The sequence below is a fragment of the Bufo gargarizans genome, chromosome 8 (genome assembly GCF_014858855.1).
Source record: "Bufo gargarizans isolate SCDJY-AF-19 chromosome 8, ASM1485885v1, whole genome shotgun sequence".
In the NCBI taxonomy this organism is placed as follows: Eukaryota; Metazoa; Chordata; class Amphibia; order Anura; family Bufonidae; genus Bufo; species Bufo gargarizans.
In genome coordinates this window covers 31344696-31363198 of record NC_058087.1, presented here as the reverse complement: position 1 = coordinate 31363198, position 18503 = coordinate 31344696, and the positions used below count along the sequence as shown (strand labels likewise).

General features: G+C 43.0%; 1 protein-coding gene across 1 annotated transcript; it reads left to right on the top strand.

Moving 5' to 3' along the window:
• The first annotated feature begins 723 nt into the window (after positions 1-723).
• Positions 724-13682, top strand: GPBAR1 (G protein-coupled bile acid receptor 1). Its single transcript, XM_044302723.1, has 2 exons — positions 724-860; positions 10131-13682. The coding sequence occupies exon 2, from the start codon at positions 10230-10232 to the stop codon at positions 11238-11240; it is 1011 nt and encodes a 336-aa protein (XP_044158658.1). The 5' UTR covers positions 724-860; positions 10131-10229; the 3' UTR covers positions 11241-13682.
• Positions 13683-18503: the final 4821 nt, after the last annotated feature.

The following is an 18503-nucleotide window of genomic DNA, read 5'->3' as shown; positions in this document are numbered from 1 at the left end:
GACAGTGTCACACATGACAGGCTTAGATACACCAGCTCAGCAGATACACTCACACATGATAGGCTTAGATACACAGCTCAGCAGACAGTATCACACATGACAGGCTTAGATACACAGCTCAGCAGATACACTCACACAGGGTAGGATTAGATACACAGCTCAGTAGACAGTATCACACGTGATAGGCTTAGATACACCAGCTCAGCAGACAGTATTGCACGTGATAGGCTTAGATACACCAGCTCAGCAGACAGTATCGCACATGACAGGCTTAGATACACCAGCTCAGCAGATACACTCACACATGACAGGCTTAGATACACTCACACATTATAGGCTTGGATACACCAGCTCAGCAGATACACTCACACATTATAGGCTTAGATACACCAGCTCAGCAGACAGTATCGCACATGACAGGATTAGATACACCAGCTCAGCAGACAGTATCACACATGACAGGCTTATATACAGCATCTCTGTAGACAGTATCTCACATGACAGGCTTAGATACACCAGCTCAGCAGATACACTCACACATGACAGGCTTAGATACACTCACACATTATAGGCTTAGATACACCAGCTCAGCAGCACACCATTCCCGGACATCATTTTAGATTGCTGATTTGTGGGTTTCCTCTGCTCTTGGTGGTGTGTCTTCTGTTGCAGCCGGAGTCAGTGGGAGGGACAGGAGGACATCGCAGGACGTCCCCTCAATCCTGAAGACAGAAGTCATCTCTGACCGGATCACTCCCACCGCACAGAGGATCCAGAGGGCGCAGAGTTCAGACGCCCCCGGAGATTACCTGCATCCCCCATCCCAACTCGGGTACAGGGACACTGGCAGCCTTTGAATTGTAAGTCTTCTGTGTTTGAGAAGGTCAGACTCTCATGTAGCAGAGCTGAGCTTGTCAATGAATTGGTTTGCACTATGTGTACTTCTGCTTTGTCATAATGTAACAGTCGCTCGCAGTCCTATGTAAAACCATACCCTTGTAATATCGCCATAAGTGGTGGAAACTGACAAGCTCAGCTCTGCTACATCTGTGTTTCTCTATCGCTAGATGGCTGTTGGTATTACTAGGTTTCCTGGTCAGTAAGACTTGTGATGTTTTGTACGACTCCGGGGGCGATAACGGGATGAAACTTGTGCCGTATATTTAGTCTCTGTATAACGTATATATGTTGTGCTTCCATTCCTTGTCGTTTCCAAAATAACTGCTTGTTGTCAGGGAATTGTGAGCATTCTTACTTGTATTCTGTCTCAGGCAGCTGAAGGTTTGTTACAATGCGTTAGTGCAGGAAATCCCCAGCGACAAGGACCTTTCCAGACACCACCCGCAGACTGGTATGGCGCTGTTTCTGCAAGAAAGCAGCCATGTTTTTCTAATCATGGATCCCTTTAAAGTGCTCTTTCAAGGACTTTAAAGGGGTATTCTGCTTATAAAAAGTATAAGGGCTCGTTCACGCGAACGCGTGCTGCCTGTTTCCGTATTGCGGACCGCATTGGTGGATCCGCAATACACAGGCACCGTTGCATGGCCATTCCGCATCACGGATGCTGACCCATTCATTTCAATGGGCGATGCGGAACGGAAGAACGGAAAACTACGGAGTGCTTTCTGGGGTTTTGTTCCGTGCTTCCGCACCGTAAAAAGATAGAACTTGCTCTATCTTTTTGCGGAACGGAAGGATCGCGGACCCATTCAAGTGAATGGGTCTGCAATCCACATGTGTCTGCCCCACGGACGGTGCCCGTGCATTGTGGACCGCACGGGCACAGCCATCACACGTTCGTGTGAATGAGCCCTAACCCTGTGGATCCTCCCTGAAAAGGATGGAGCAACAACTGGTCAGAATAGTGCACTGCCGCTCCATTAATTTGTATGGGAGTGCCGGAGATAGCCAAATACAGAGGCGATCTCCGGCACTCCCCATACAAATAATTGGGGTGGCGGCGGCGGCGGCGTGCTTTTCCCACCAGCTTTCTAGAACCAGAATACTCCTTTAATATTGATGACTGACAGTCAGTCACGGAGGCCGGGTCTGGCACTTTAGCATAGTCCCATTCCAGCCCTGCAACTTTCTAGTCGAGTTTGTGTTTCAATTCTTTCCAATTCACATGATCTCTGCTTGCTTTCAGTGAACAGGATCATTCTTGTTTACATCCAGAGTCTAAAAACCTGTACAGACCTAATCCATCTTACAGCTGAGGGTTTGTTACCATTGTACCCAGTCTACACAATCCTCCGTAGGCTGATACATGTTACCTGCCTTGATACATTGTAACAAATTATCAGGACAGTAGAGATGTGCTGCTGCTGCTGTGTTTAGACTCGATACAGCTGTAACAAATCCTCAGCTGTGAGCAGCTATAGGTTTTCAGCTTCCGGATGTCTACATTGTTTCCGCATTCTCTTGGAGGAAGCAGAGCTCTTGAAAATGGTGAAGAACTGAGACACAGAGTCTATTAGAAAGTGGCAGAAGTGACTGTTACACAAGGGTTAGACCTCATTTCCTTACCTCCTATGGCTGGACCTGGGCGATATCGAGCTTGTCAGAAAACTGCACGATGATGTCAGGGAATCGCACAAGTAGCAATTCCATAATGGGTATCTGTAATGGAGATCATGGAACGATTTGATGATGATGATGATATATAAACTGGAGAAGTAATAAAGTCCACAGCAGATGATCATAAATCTCCGTCCTGTCCGCTGCTTTGCATGGAGACAATGCTCCCTCATGTGGCGGGAGGAGATGTGAGACGTCCGGTGCAGTATGGATCACACATCCACCATGAAGAAAGTTTTATTTAATTGTGCTGGGTAAGTGCTTGGACTAGTTTTAGGTTGGAGCAGCAGAGCACAGCGCTCCTGTGCCTCATGAGGGTAATACACATAGTCAGTGCTCATGGGCAACCCTATGATAAGCCTGCAGGGCAGAGGGAGTCTCACATTCACTGCCCTCTGCAGAACACAAATTAGCATTTCCAGGCAGCCTCTGCAGAATACAAGCTGCCATTTCCAGGCAGCCTCTGCAGAATACAAGCTGCCATTTCCAGACAGCCTCTGCAGAATACAAGCTGCCATTTCCAGGAGCCTCTGCAGAATAGCCATTCAGCCTGCAGAATACAAGCTGCCATTTCCAGGCAGCCTCTGCAGAATACAAGCTGCCATTTCCAGACAGCCTCTGCAGAATACAAGCTGCCATTTCCAGACAGCCTCTGCAGAATACAAGCTGCCATTTCCAGACAGCCTCTGCAGAATACAAGCTGCCATTTCCAGGGAGCCTCTGCAGAATACAAGCTGCCATTTCCAGGGAGCCTCTGCAGAATACAAGCTGCCATTTCCAGACAGCCTCTGCAGAATACAAGCTGCCATTTCCAGGGAGCCTCTGCAGAATACAAGCTGCCATTTTTAGGAAGCATCTGCAGAATACAAGCTGCCATTTTTAGGGAGCCTCTGCAGAATAGAATACAATCTGCCATTTCCAGGCAGCCCCTTGTATTGTGTCCACAAGATCTGCTGTGGGATCAAGACAACCTCAGGGAGAGAATTCTATAAGAATCCCAGACATCTTTTGAAACATTTTAATATTATTTATGTTCCTTTTCCTTCCCCTTTTAAGCTCTCTGCTTGATGTCAGTGAATAGGAACATGCATGCAGAATTTTAAAACTGAGAGTTTTGAATCACAGCTGAGAGTTTGCTACAATATTTCTCTGTGGTTTTGATATCAAGACTATACACCGCAGCAAACTTCAAGAAACATTAGGTTTGGGTGAGTTTTCAGTCTCTTGCGGTAAAATGTTCTCATTCACAGATGGTAAGCATAGATCTTGAATACAGATATGAACTGCAACCCAAAGTCACAAGACAGAAACTTTTTCTGCGGATTGAGGCTTACACAGTTACACAGATCTCTATCCTCTGACTTTGGGATGCAGATCCCAGCCATTTTTAATATCTATGGTTGCTGTCATTGAAAGGGGAACATTCTTGGCTACAGAGAGTGAAGACCTATCCTGGGCTTTCATTTCTCTCAGCTGAGGCTTTGCTACAATCGTATGCAGCCTCGACAATCCTCTGTGAACGAATCACATTGGAAGCCCAGGTCTCTCTGCGGTCCTGATAGTTTGCTCCAGTGTCTGGCTGCTGAGCTGTTTTTCTCACTGACTGGATACAACTGTAACAAACCCTCAGCGATGAGATGTGTTGGGTCTCTATAGGTTATCAGTCTAAATGTTTTGAACCCCAAATCTTGGAAATGATGAAAAACTGAAACAGAAAATCTATTAGAAATTTGCAGAACATTATAAAAAATTTACATAAAACCAGAAAATTCTTAAACGTCACGTTCAATACTTTTTCTGGATTTGAAGCTAGTCGGGCATGCTGAGAGTTGTAGTTTTGTAACAGGTGGAGTTGGAGAACACTTCACAAAACCACAATAATAATTGCGTGCGCTCTTTGTGGCCACGCTGAACATCCAGTTTTAGCAGTTTTGGGCTGGAAGTTAATTATTTGCTGTTTTCCAGCCCGGCCGCGTGTTTACCTTTCTTTTATAAGTAATAAATCTGTTTGCAAATCGGTTTGGCCGGAAAGCGGCATTCTTACGGACTCCTAGAAACTGTATTTACCCTCCCAATGAATCTGCGCCATTTTCCGCATGTTACCAGATATTGCTACATCTCGCCCTACACGCCAGGAGCGCCGCTCTATAGGGAAGTTAAACATTAAGCCGCCTCCTGTCACACCTCATTACTCCGAATTTATGGAAAATCCCGGAACTGAGACGTTTCTGCGGCTACTGCCAGTAATTACGTCATGAGGAAATGTACTAACGTTACATTATGGGGAATGTAGTGCAGTATGTCCTAGGCTTAGATACATTGTCTCAACAGACCGGATCACACGTGATAGGCTTAGATACACAACTCTGCAGACAGTATCGCCCATTATAGGCTTAGATACACAGCTCAGCAGACAGTTTCATACATTATAGGCTTAGATACAAATCTCGGCAGACAGTATCGCCCATTATAGGCTTAGATACACAGCTCTGCAGACAGTATCAAACATTATAGGCTTAGATACACAGCTCAGCAGACAGTATCGCCCATTATAGGCTTAGATACACAGCTCAGCACACAGTAACACCCATTATAGGCTTAGATACACAGCTCTGCAGACAGTATCACACATTAAAGCTTAAATACACAGCTCTACAGACAGTATCATACATTATAAGCTTAGATACACAGCTCTTGAGACAGTATCACACATTATAGGCTTAGATACACAACTCTGCAGACAGTATCACACATTGGCTTAGATACGCAGCTCTAGAGACAGTATTACACATGATAGATACACAGCTCATCAGATAGTATCACACATTATAGGCTTAGATACACAGCTTAGCAGACAGTATTATACATTATAGGCTTAGATACACAGCTCTGTAGACAGTATCATACATTAAAGCTTAGATACACAGCTCTGCAAACAGTATCACACTTTAATACACCAGCTCCATTGCTCATGCTCCTGATTACTGTATAATGATATGTAGGAGCATTACATGATGGGAGTTATAGTACCGTGCGGATTCCTACAGACATGGCCAGCAATGTGAAATCCAGATTCTAACCCACAGTCCACAGAATGCGGTTCATACAGAATACAGACGACACACAGGGTGAAGGATGGGTTCGCACGTGTAATTTATTGCTGTTTTTTTTCCCCTCCACTATTGTGTTTATTGGTACCTTTTGTTGCAGTAAAATCGCCAGCTCCAGCTGTTAGCTGAAGGTCTATGGGAAATATGAAACACAAGACACACAACAGTTTTTTTGCTCCTGGGGTTTTTATTCATTGGGTGGCTTTTAGTGTTTATGGCTTCTTTACATCTTGACATCTACATTACACAGGGAAAGCAGGATCTCTCTCTCCTCTTCTCCCTGCGCTACCAGCACCTGTCCCCTCCATCCCGGCTGAGACCATAGCCCGATGAAGAGGGGGCCGCTTTAATCTGCTCTATCTCAGGCTCTATAGCAGCCAGAGACATTAGCCTGGCCTTCTTTTAAAACTAAAAATCTAAATGATAAAATCAGTTGGAAGCAGAACCTTTAGAAACCAGCTTTTGTGACCTGCAGACCTCTCTCCTGACCCCGATTCTAAAGGATCGATCTCTGGCTGTATGGCAGCTAGCACCGCAATCCATATCTTGTTCTAAGCTTAGCTTGTCAGCTTCAAGAACAATCCTGGCTGCTATACAGACTAAGATAGAGGAGGCTACAGCAGCCTCCCCTCAGCTGGCTATGGTCTGAGCCTCCCTGATATTGCCATCCCCTCGCAGCCACTATGGCTGCTACAGCAGTAGTGTCAGCCCTGGACAGAAGAAGTCTTAGCTCATGAAGAACCATGAATGACCTACTATGCCCGGCTCTAGCATCCACCTGGGCATGCACCTAGGTGATGGCGCTCCTCCATTGCTGTTTCTGCTTACTGTTTGCTGATTAGAACAATATAAGTGAACGCTTCTTCACTGGCAGCGGCTATAAAAAGTCCATTCCCGGCACGGATGTTTATGCATTTTGCCTCCAACGCCCCATAAAGAAGGGAGAATTTTTTAGTCTTTTTATGGCTCTGGACCCATCCCTGACCATAAAGCAAGCTGTTGCTATAGTTTTCTAGGAAAGTCATTTGTGACCAGGGGAAGACTCGTAAACTCAGTGAAGAGAAACAGATTTTTATTCTCAGCCCTGCATGACTGCATCACCCATCATTATACTATGTAATGACTGGAAATGGGAGGGGGGTCGGTTAATCCTGGGGCTCCCCTGCTCAGCCATGATCCGACACCCATACATCTATGCACATACACATAGATGCATGACATGCACACATACAGTATACATACATATGGTCATGACACTGAGGCTGAATATGTCCATAGTCGTGTCTCTCCTGGAATAGGGGGGGGGGGGGTCCTTTGCACCCCCAGGAGAACCACAAACTTAGCTCTCTCCGTTTCTTTTCCTTCTTCTGCACATAATGTCAACCAGGATCGGAGGGAAGAATCAGGGAGGTGAATATCTGTGTGTCTGGTCTGAAGTCTCTAATGGGGTAGATTAGGGTCAGTAAAGGGGGGGGGGGGGGGGGGCTTTGGTCAAGGGATCTGGTCACGGGTCTGTTTTTTTTTTAGTTTGGGCTAGGGTCAGTATTTTTTTGAAGGGGTCTAAACTTTATATTTTTGAAGGTGTCTGGTCTGGGATTTCTATGTTTTAAGGGATTGATCTTGTAGAGGTCTGGTTTGGGATCTATGGGTCACATTTAAAAAAATATCTAAAACAAAAACAGATTTTTTGGGGGATTTTTTTTGGGCCCACAGCAACCAATCACAGTGAAGGCTGCGCTGTGATTGGTTGATGTAGGCAACAAAGACAGTTTCACAAATGTTCCCCTTATATTTTTTGTAGAATGTCTGGTCTGGGGTCTGTATTCTTTGGGGAGTCTGTATTTAGGTGTCTTATTTGGGGTTCTGGGATTTTTAGAGTCTGGTCCAAGTTCTATATTATACAATTTTTGGGGTCTTGTCTCGAGTCTGTGTCTTTTAGGGATCTGGTCTGGGGTTGGTATTTTTGGGGACTCCGATGTAGGTTCTATATTTATTTTTATTTTTTAGGAGGTTTGGTGTCTGTATTTTTAGGGGTCTAGACTCTACAGAAGGACTGTTTTAAGGTGAGTGGTCTGGGTTCACTATGAGCCTGTATTTGTTTAGGGGGTCTGGTTTGGAGGTCTTTTATTAGAGGTTCTAGGCTCTATTTTTAGAGTCTGGTCTGGGATTTTTATTATTATTACCCCATTGCAAATTACCTAAAATAGACCCTAGAACCTCTAAAAAAAAAAAAAAGACCTCCAAACCAGACCCCCTAAACAAATACATTGTGAACCCAGACCACTCACCTTAAAACAGTCCTTCTGTAGAGTCTATTTGCGTTTAGGAGTCTGGTGTGGTCTGCATTTTTTGGAGGGGGGGGGGGGGGGGCTGAAAAGGGTCATATTTGCTATTTGTGATTCCAATGCCATATGTTGTGGACATGTCATATTTAAATGTGTGGGGCATAAATCCCCAATATTTTGTGCTGTGTGCAATGCATGTTGTGCCTCCCTCTCAAATCTGCCTTATGTCCCTTCCCAAAAGGTATCAGGTATGATTATGTCCCCACTCAGTCATCGTGCTGCACAATTTCATAAAAGCACAGAACATACCTTACCACTACTATGCAATAGCCGCTGCAGATGTAATAGTGGTATAAAGTACATAATACCATTATACTGTATAATGGCCAGTGCCTATACAGTATATTAGCGCCATATAGTGCTCAAATAATACTGCTAGTAACATTTCAATAAAGAGATATACACTAACATTTAACAGGGTTTTGTTAGGGGTAGGGCTCCTGGTCATGCAGGGTAGATACATGAGCACAGGCTATACGCAGGTGTTTATAAGGCCACCATAACAGTGCAGCCACACTGATAATTGGGCTTATGAGGTCCAGCATGGACGCCCCCTCCTGAAGCTGACAGTAGAGCGTATATTTCATATGACCTATGGGTGAAAACGATAACATCAAGCTACGATGTACAACGGTGTGGTGGACAGATAGTATGACACTGGCCACCAGTACCTCTGAAGAATAGAGGGTGACCACTAGTGTTGAGCGCGAATATTCGAATAGCGAATATCACAACTTCGCTAATTCGCGAATATTTCGAATATAGTGCTATATATTCGCTATATCGAATATTCGTCATTTTTTTACATCTGAAAACATGATTCCTCCCTGCTTCTTTCTTGTGGGTCAATGAGTCATTGGCCCCGCAAGCAACTTAATCAGGAGGGAATCATGTTTTCATATGGAAAAAAAATTACGAATGTTCTAAAATACGAATATATAGTGAATATATTCGTTATTTAGAATATTTTTTATTTTTTAATGTGTACTGTTATTCCACTTCGGCATAAGCGTCCCCGTCACCATGGGAACGCCTGTGGGTTAGAAAATACCATCGGATCTGAGTTTTCCATGAGATCGTGAAAACTCAGATCCGATGGTATATTCTAACCCACAGGCGTTCCCATGGTGAGGGGGATGCTTGTCGGGGAGGAGTATGCCGAAGTGGAATAACAGTACACATTGAAAAAAAAAAAGACGAATATTCTAAATAACGAATATATTCGCTATATTGCTATAACTTCATTTTTTTGAATATTTGTCATATTCTAGAACAAGAATATATAGCAATATAGCGAATATTGGTAAAATACACATAGACTGCAATTTAGGTCATATAGTGCTATAAACTTTTTTTCATAGTCGTAATTTTTTTTCTCTTATGAACTTCAGATTTGAAGAAAAATTACAACTTTGAAAAAAAAAGGTTATAGCACTATATTAGCTAAATTGCTCTATATGTGTATGTTACGAATATTCGCTATATTGCTATATATTCGTTTTTTAGAATATTCGTCATAGTCTAAAACAAGAATATATAGCAATATAGCGAATATTCGCTAAATACAAATACAGAGCAATTTAGCTAATATATTAATATAATCTTTTTTTTATAGTCTTATTTTTTTTTCTCTTCTGAACTTCAAATTTGGGAAAAATTTACACTATAAAAAAAAAAATATTATAGCACTATATTAGCTTAGCTAAATTGCTCTGTTTGTATTTTCTCGAATATTCGCTATATTGCTATATATTCTTGTTTTAGAATATGACGAATATTCTTAAAACGAATATATAGCACTATATTTATTGCTATATATTCTTTTTTGATCAACTTTGCGCTACGCGATTTTTACAATTTAGATTAATCACAATCGCGAAAATAATCTCGAATACAAATATTCGCAAATATGAAACGAATATTCATGAAATATCGCAAATTCGAATATGGGACCTGCCGCTCATCACTAGTGACCACTAGAAAGAGGAAAATGGGCACCAGTAGCGGTCCATACTGGTGGCAGGCCTTGCAGAGATGAGGAAAGAGGTTGCTCCACCATTGCAGGTTGACTTCATATCCTTTATCTTCTTCCTTTCAGTGCATCCATTGCAAATCTCCATTGCTGTTTCTGAGCCATCTGGAGAATGTTCTCAGAGCCTCAGTTAAGGACGTGCCATAGTCGTTGACTCTGTGAGGGATGGAGTCAGATGAATCTAACAATTCATCAAATTTTAAAGACCAGGAGAGGCTGATCATCCTGTTATCCAGCCCTCTCTCAGCATTCATCATTTTCTCCAACCTTTTCATCATCATTGGGATCGTGTTCAACAAGAAGTTACACAATACGGCCAACTACTTCTTCCTCAGTCTGTTGTTTGCCGACTTCTTCACCGGGGTTCTCCTGCCCTGTATCCCTCGGATGAAGTTCAACAAGGACCTGGGTTATAATGGCTGTTTTCTTGCCTTCATATCTCCAAACTTCTTCTTTCTGTCATTCTTGGTCAACTTGTTGATGGTGCACTATGAGAAGTACCTGTGCATCATCTACCCTTTGCACTATCGTGAAATATGGGTGCACCGCTGTGTCCCTCTTTCCTTGTTCTTGGCGTGGACTTTGCCGTTGGTGTTCTCTTGCCTTCCGTTGCTGGGTTGGAATAATTGGGCAAACAACTGCACCTGCTCCTATAAGCATGTGTTCCCAAACGGTTATATATACCTGGAGACGTATGGGGTGGTCATCCCGGCCATCTTGGCAATGAGCTTCATCACCATCAAGCTGCTTTCAGTGGCCAGGAGGCAACTGAAGGAGATCAAGAAGCTCCACCGATCAGTGCAGAGGGAGGTGGTGACAGAGATGGAGCGCCAAATGGACTTGAGATTCGCCAAGTGTATTGCCATCTTCTCCTTGACTTTTTTTATCTGTTGGGTTCCTTACATTGCTCTTCTTCAGGTCTCAGTGCTGGCCATCGAGAAATATGAAATCAGTATATGGATTGTCCTGACTCTTGCATGTGTGGGGAGTGGCAGTGCTGCTGTCATCCCCGTCATTTTGGGATTAAGTCACCGGCAGTACACTGAACTCTGGAGGAACCTGTGTAAAAAATATTGCCAGTCCTGCTGCAAGCCCAGAGGGAAGCCAACAAGTCACCACCATGACATGAAGAGCAAGGAAGAGACTCTGGAGGATGAATTAACTTCTGTGAAATGATGACATGGTGCCATATATGACTTGACAGCTGGGTCCACTCTTAGTGCCAGGCAATGCTTTAAGGTAGTTCCAGAGATGGCACTCTGCACTAATGGGTGGCACTAACTTCCAATATGCCAAGATTAAGTTATTATCAACACCATTGTGAATGTTAGGTTCCTATATTTGGTGATCTACTGATGGGGACCCTCACTGGTTCCTGAACTCCTTCAGCACTGGCACCTTACCCTGTATGCCCAACACATCACCTTTAAGGGAGGTTTCCATGGGGAAAAAACTGCTGATTTATTATCTATGTGTAATCGGTGGTGGCTCAACTCCTGCCGATCTGTATAAAGAATGGACTACTGTGGCCCAATGGCCACCAAGGCCTCTCCAATGTCAATCTAGGCATGTAGGTGCATCCATAAATTGGTACTGCAGCTCAGCCCCATGCAATTAGAAGTGTAGGTCTAGGACCCCAATGTAAAGCCAATCAGCACTCCTCGCCTACCATATGCCATTGGTAATAGTGGTGTCATCTCATGTGACAGTAGAAGTAGAAGAACGCCAGACCATAGGAGTCAAGCGTGTGGACAACAAGGGGTGCACTTTCACAACCGGTTGTTCAATAAACTTCAATTTATTTAATGATGACGCGTTTCGGGGTACCGCTGACCTATCATTATGTGCCCCCCTGATAGAGCTGTAACAGGGAGTATACCTGCTTCTACCTAACAGCCCCCAAGAGTGCCAAAAAGGGGCTAATAAGAAAGCACTTACTGGTTGTGTGCAGTCACATGGTGTATCACATGATGCTTCTCAGTACTGCTGAGTGGCTGGGAGAAACCATGTGATCAGTGTTATTACCATGTGACTCCACAAACAGGAAGTTCTTCCTTTTTTGCCCTTTTTGACTATTTTGCGGGCTAATTAATGGATATGATTGTGCACACTATTATAACCCTATGATGACATCACACGGGTACCCTTATTTTAATAGGTCTAGTACATACTTGCCAACTTTCTAACTGGTGTTTGCAGGAGATTAACCAGTCCCCTATTAGGCTAGACATGCCCGTTTCATCATAATCACACCCCTTTACATGCCGTGGCACCACCCCTTCCTCAGCGCTTTCCTGCTGGGGGTCTGATGATGTCACACCACTAGGGACTAGTCTTCTAGAGCAGTGTTTCCCAACCAGTGTGCCTCCAGCTGTTGCAAAACTACAACTCCCAGCATGCCCAAAGGCTGTCCAGGCATGCTGGGAGTTGTAGTTTTGCAACAGCTGGAGGCACAGTGGTTGGGAAACACTGTTCTAGAGGATTCCTCAGCACCTGAGAGATTTGCCTACTTTTCCAGGAGTTTGGGAGGTCTCCCTGTGTTTAGGGAGAATTGGTATAGTATAGGTATATGTATTATATTGATAGGTAATCTTTAAATTGGTGGCCTCATGATGACATCATAAAGGGGGTCTTCTGCTTGAGATCCCCCTCAGTTATCCACAGCCACTAACAAATAGTGATTTTTATTCTGGTGGTCGCTGCTATTAGGGATGGAGTCTGTGGCATCTGCCCAATGTGCCCCAATAAGGTATAGGAAATGGGATTCTCCAAAACCAGGCAGCCCCATTTAAGGGAGCAGCTCTTGTATGATGGTTCTTCAGTCAGACCGCTGCATCTAGTTGCTGAGTGAGGTACAGACTTTTCCATCTCCTTCGTGCTTCGATGTCCTGTCCATGCCCTTGTGAGCAGCTGGACTCTGTCATGGAGGAGAATCTACAAGGTCTGCAAACAATGAAGCTACTCTGCGCGGGATAAACAGAAGTTTCTGGAGGGAAAGACCTTCTTCCTGTTCCTTCATTGTATTGTGTCACTCAGGCTGTTGTGATGTCATCAGTGCATTCTCTATGTCAGGGACTGCGGACCTCCAACTTTTGCAAAACTACAACTCCCAACATACCCTGACAGCTGCAGAAGAGTCAAAGTGTATCAATCTATGACATAGAGTCTATGTCATAGATTGATACACTTTGACTCTTCTGCAGCTGTCAGGGTATGTTGGGAGTTGTAATTTTACCAAAACTAGATGACCCGGGTTGCAGATCATGGTCCTAGAAATGTTTATTGTCATTGTTAGCCATTGTCTTTTGTATTGTTTTTCCATTTTCATGACAACCATTATGTTCTGTGTGCCAAAACTTGCCATTTTGTTATTTGAATTATTGGTTTTGTAGATCTGTGAGGTTATTTTCGTGGTAAAAATGTTCTTAGAGCCTGATTGTTGGACACAGCTTCATTTCTATTAAATGGCGGTTTATTGCTTTAACACAACTTCTGCTTTCTAGTATCAATCAATTTTCCTTGTAAATTGGGTAAATATCTGATGAGTAACGTAATTTGTATGAGATGACAGGGTGGAGAAGGTAAGACCAAACTGAAATAACTACTGTCATACTGCTGCCCCCTATGTACAAGAATATAACTACTATAATACTGCCTCCTATGTACAAGAATATAACTACTATAATACTGCTCCTATGTGCAAGAATATAACTACTATAATACTGCCACTATGTACAAGAATATAACTGCTATAATACTGCCTCCTATGTACAAGAATATAACTACTATAATACTGCTCCTATGTACAAGAATATAACTACTATAATACTGCTCCTATGTACAAGAATATAACTACTATAATACTGCTCCTATGTACAAGAATATAACTACTATAATACTGCCTCCTATGTACAAGAATATAACTACTATAATACTGCTCCTATGCACAAGAATATAACTACTATAATACTGCTCCTATGTACAAGAATATAACTACTATAATACTGCTCCTATGTACAAGAATATAACTACTATAATACTGCCTCCTATGTACAAGACTATAACTACTATAATACTGCTCCTATGTACAAGAATATAACTACTATAATACTGCCTCCTATGTACAAGAATATAACTACTATAATACTGCTCCTATGCACAAGAATATAACTACTATAATACTGCTCCTATGTACAAGAATATAACTACTATAATACTGCTCCTATGTACAAGAATATAACTACTATAATACTGCTCCCATGTGCAAGAATATAACTACTATAATACTGCTCCTATGTACAAGAATATAACTACTATAATACTGCCTCCTATGTACAAGAATATACCCACTATCATACTGCTCCTATGTACAAGAATATAACTACTATAATACTGCTCCTATGTACAAGGATATAACTACTATAATACTGCTCCTATGTACAAGAATATAGTTCTATAATTCTGCAGAAAGAGGAGGGTTCTAGCCAGGAAAATTAAATTAAAAGTGAAATATTTATTGAATCGTCTTTAGAATCCCTTGGTACACCAGACACAGGAATACAACAACACAACATTCACACTTTTCGGATACTAGATGCGCTCTTAGTCATACTGTAGAAGTTCAGAATACCGTACTCACAACTTTTTAAATGTGCACCGGAATCATAAAGTCAATGATGGACACTGGGGTGAAGCAGAAGATATTAACCCTTATATTCCCTTATGATATACAAACCTTCCCAATAAAATATAAAAAACAAAGTATATAAATGTAATCCATGTCTATAGTCTCCGGATCTAGGAAGATCAATGTGATATCTCCTTTTTTTTTTATGATTAATTTAGTTTTGTTATAAACCAGTTGATGTGTTTTTAGCCCTTTTTCAGACTCCTTGTATGAACTGTTATGACGTCTGCTGCGGTTTCTGTTTTTGGGGTGTCGGGCCGGTCCTTTGTACCTGCAGATGACACCAATGTGATAGATGCAGCTTTATCTTATCAGTGATTGCCATCTTATCTCCGCAGTGATCACCATTAGGCTCAGTGGTTGCTGGGCACATATGGTCGTGTGCAGACCTGGCTGCTTTCTTCCATCTCGGACATGTAAGGGGCCCATTAGTCACGAGCCGTATTTCATCACCTACAGTACGGGGTGTGGCCTCTCATGATTCAGCGCAGGCAATGAACTTCAGATTGGATGGAAATCAATTTACTGATTGGACAGACAGAGGCCGCCATGACAAGGAACGTGTCTGCTAAAAATCAACTCTTGTTCAGCTTTTAGCCAGGTCTAGGGGGCAACTGTATTCCAGGAGACATTTTTTGCAGCTTTGCTATTTATTCACACGGTCACCCCGGCTTTATAGCGGTGCATAGCCCCTGCACTCTCCCTCTATGGCTACGTTTACAACATCCGCTCTTTTCATTCCGGGATTACGTTGTAGCTTTGCAGGGTCGAGGAATCTATGTTGACCTTTTAATAGCTGCTTTTTGCAATCGCCACAGTCCACCTGCTCCCTCCAGGACCGCGGCACAGAGAAGGGCAGCACTAGCGCAGGAGGACGTCATTAAAACAGCTCCACATCTCTATCTATTGCTAGAAAATGGGGGAGTTCCTTGTTTTCTTGGAGGGTGTTTCATACCTGATTTTCTAGCTTTTCCATCCGTAGAGCAGGGGCTGTGCAATTCTACAAAGCTCGGGTGACTCTGTGACAAAATTATTATTTCTCCAGCAAAAAACAATGGCCCCTGTGCAGAAAGATCTGCTACGTGAGGACCCCTGCAAACAGCTCCCTATATCTCAGCCTCCTTGGAGAGCGAGGCATTGGGACTAATTACAGTTCTCCTTAATTTTCTATGATTTCAGTACATTTTTCAGCACTTCTGTATATATTAGTAAGGTCCAAGATAGCAGTGCTTAATGCTGTATCTCATCTACATTGTGCTACCGTCTGCTGAGCCAATGTACCTAAGCCTGTCATGTGTGATACTGCCTGCTGAACTGTATATCTAAGCTTATCATGTGTGATACTGCCTGCTGAGCTGTGTATCTAAGCTTATCATGTGTGATACTGCCTGCTGAACTGTATATCTAAGCTTATCATGTGTGATACTGCCTGCTGAGCTGTGTATCTAAGCTTATCATGTGTGATACTGCCTGCTGAACTGTATATCTAAGCTTATCATGTGTGATACTGCCTGCTGAGCTGTGTATCTAAGCTTATCATGTGCGATACTGCCTGCTGAACTGTATATCTAAGCTTATTATGTGTGATACTGCCTGCTGAGCTGTGTATCTAAGCTTATCATGTGTGATACTGCCTGCTGAGCTGTATATCTAAGCTTATTATGTGTGATACTGCCTGCTGAGCTGTGTATCTAAGCTTATCATGTGTGATACTGCCTGCTGAACTGTATATCTAAGCTTATCATGTGTAATACTGCCTGCTGAACTGTGTATCTAAGCTTATCATGTGTGATACTGCTTGCTGAACTGTATATCTAAGCTTATCATGTGTGATACTGCCTGCTGAGCTGTGTATCTAAGCTTATCGTGTGTAATACTGCCTGCTGAGCTGTATATCTAAGCTTATCATGCGTGATACTGCCTGCTGAGCTGTGTATCTAAGCTTATCATGTGTGATACTGCCTGCTGAGCTGTATATCTAAGCTTATCTTGTGTGATACTGCCTGCTGAACTGTGTATCTAAGCTTATCATGTGTGATACTGCCTGCTGAGCTGTGTCTCTAAGCCTATAATTAGTGTTCAGCGAAGCATTTAAAGCGGAATTTGGTCCGAAATTTTCAAAAACTTTTTTGCAATGAATTTGAATTTCCTCGCCTTTTGTGGTAACGAATCAATGTTACTAAAGTGAAAGTAAGAAGCCCCGGAATGCAAGATCACCCATAATGCTTTGCATCCAGCCAATCAGTAAGCAGCCATGCCCTGTGATGTCACAGCCCTGTAAGACCCTCACCCCGCGTGGTCTCCGCCATTGTCCTGTGAGCTGAGCTTATGGAGAAATGAGGCAAATGCGCATGTGCTAGGGACAGTGTTCCTGAAAACGATTAATAGAAGAATATTGGAGAGGGAGAGTATAGGGAGAATGTAGGGAGAGTACAGGGACAGTGCAGGGAGACATTCTGTGTCAGTGTTAATTACTTATTTCTACAGCAGCCATAAACTAAGATATGTAATTCAATGCCAATAAGATGGAAGCCTTTATTACTCCAGTGCCAGCGTGCCAACCAATACCATCCAGTCTGCACCCCTTAGGGGGGGCCAGATCTTAATGACCATCCTCATCTTTTGCTGTTTTTACTGCTTCCAAATATTCATTCTGGGTCTCCATGTCCTAGAAAAGTCAGCAAGAGGCAGAGAGAGGAGGAGCAGGATGTTCAGGATGACATATTCTCATCGATATAAGATAATGTGGAAAAGGAGGAAAAGCAGATGGCAGAAGGAGGGCTCCACCTGTAGGGCAGGAGAGCGCTGGGCTTGGAGCAGTGGATATGCCAGAGCTAATTAGTATTCAGTGTTTACTGTAAAATAACCTGCAGGAGATTTTAGGCCAGAACAGCAATAATCTGCATATTGTCTCCCCAGCCAAACCCCAGACCGCGGCCATTAACAATGAAGGACTATACAGTGCGGTCTTCATTATTAAATATAAGGCAGCTGCTAATTGGCTGCACAGTTCTTTACCACAGCATGGCCGCTCAGTCTGCAGTACCATAAGGCAGAGAGGCCGGGGTATACCTGATTTATAGTGATTCCTGACAAATGAATTTGGAACAAATCGAGTTTTTTGGTGAACTTTGGTGAAGTTGCCGATCACTGCCTATAATGTGTGAAACTGTGCAGAGCTGCTGTATCTAAGCCTATTATGTGATACTGCTTGCTGAGCTGCTGTATCTAAGCCCAACGTGTGTGATACTGTCTGCTAAACTGAGGTAAGCATTTCATGTGTTATATTGCCTGCTGAGCTGATGTATCTAAGTCTGTCAATCTCTGAAAGCCCCGCGGCCGCACATCCCCTGTCATGTAATGTTACCGAATATATTCTTTATAATAATGTGTTCTGGAGTCATTGTAATGAATTTGTGTTGCTATACACAATAATGTAGCAGAGCTGAGTTTGTGGTGATTTTACCCCGAGGTTTGTAGTTTTATATAGAACTGTTGGTATATGTTAACTAGACATCTCCATGCATCACACCAACAAATCCAGCTCTGCTACATCTGCATGTGTTATAGAATCTCTTTCTATGCACTTTTGCAACATAATGTCACTGCCATCCTCATCCTGTGGAAGTGAAACCAACAACATATAAGAAATCATCTTCAGCGAAGACATTCAGGCTCCTTCTTGATGTCTACAAGAAAGTCATAGACACAAGAAGAAGTCGCAGGCCACCCCCCTCCCCCCCCCTTCTGCC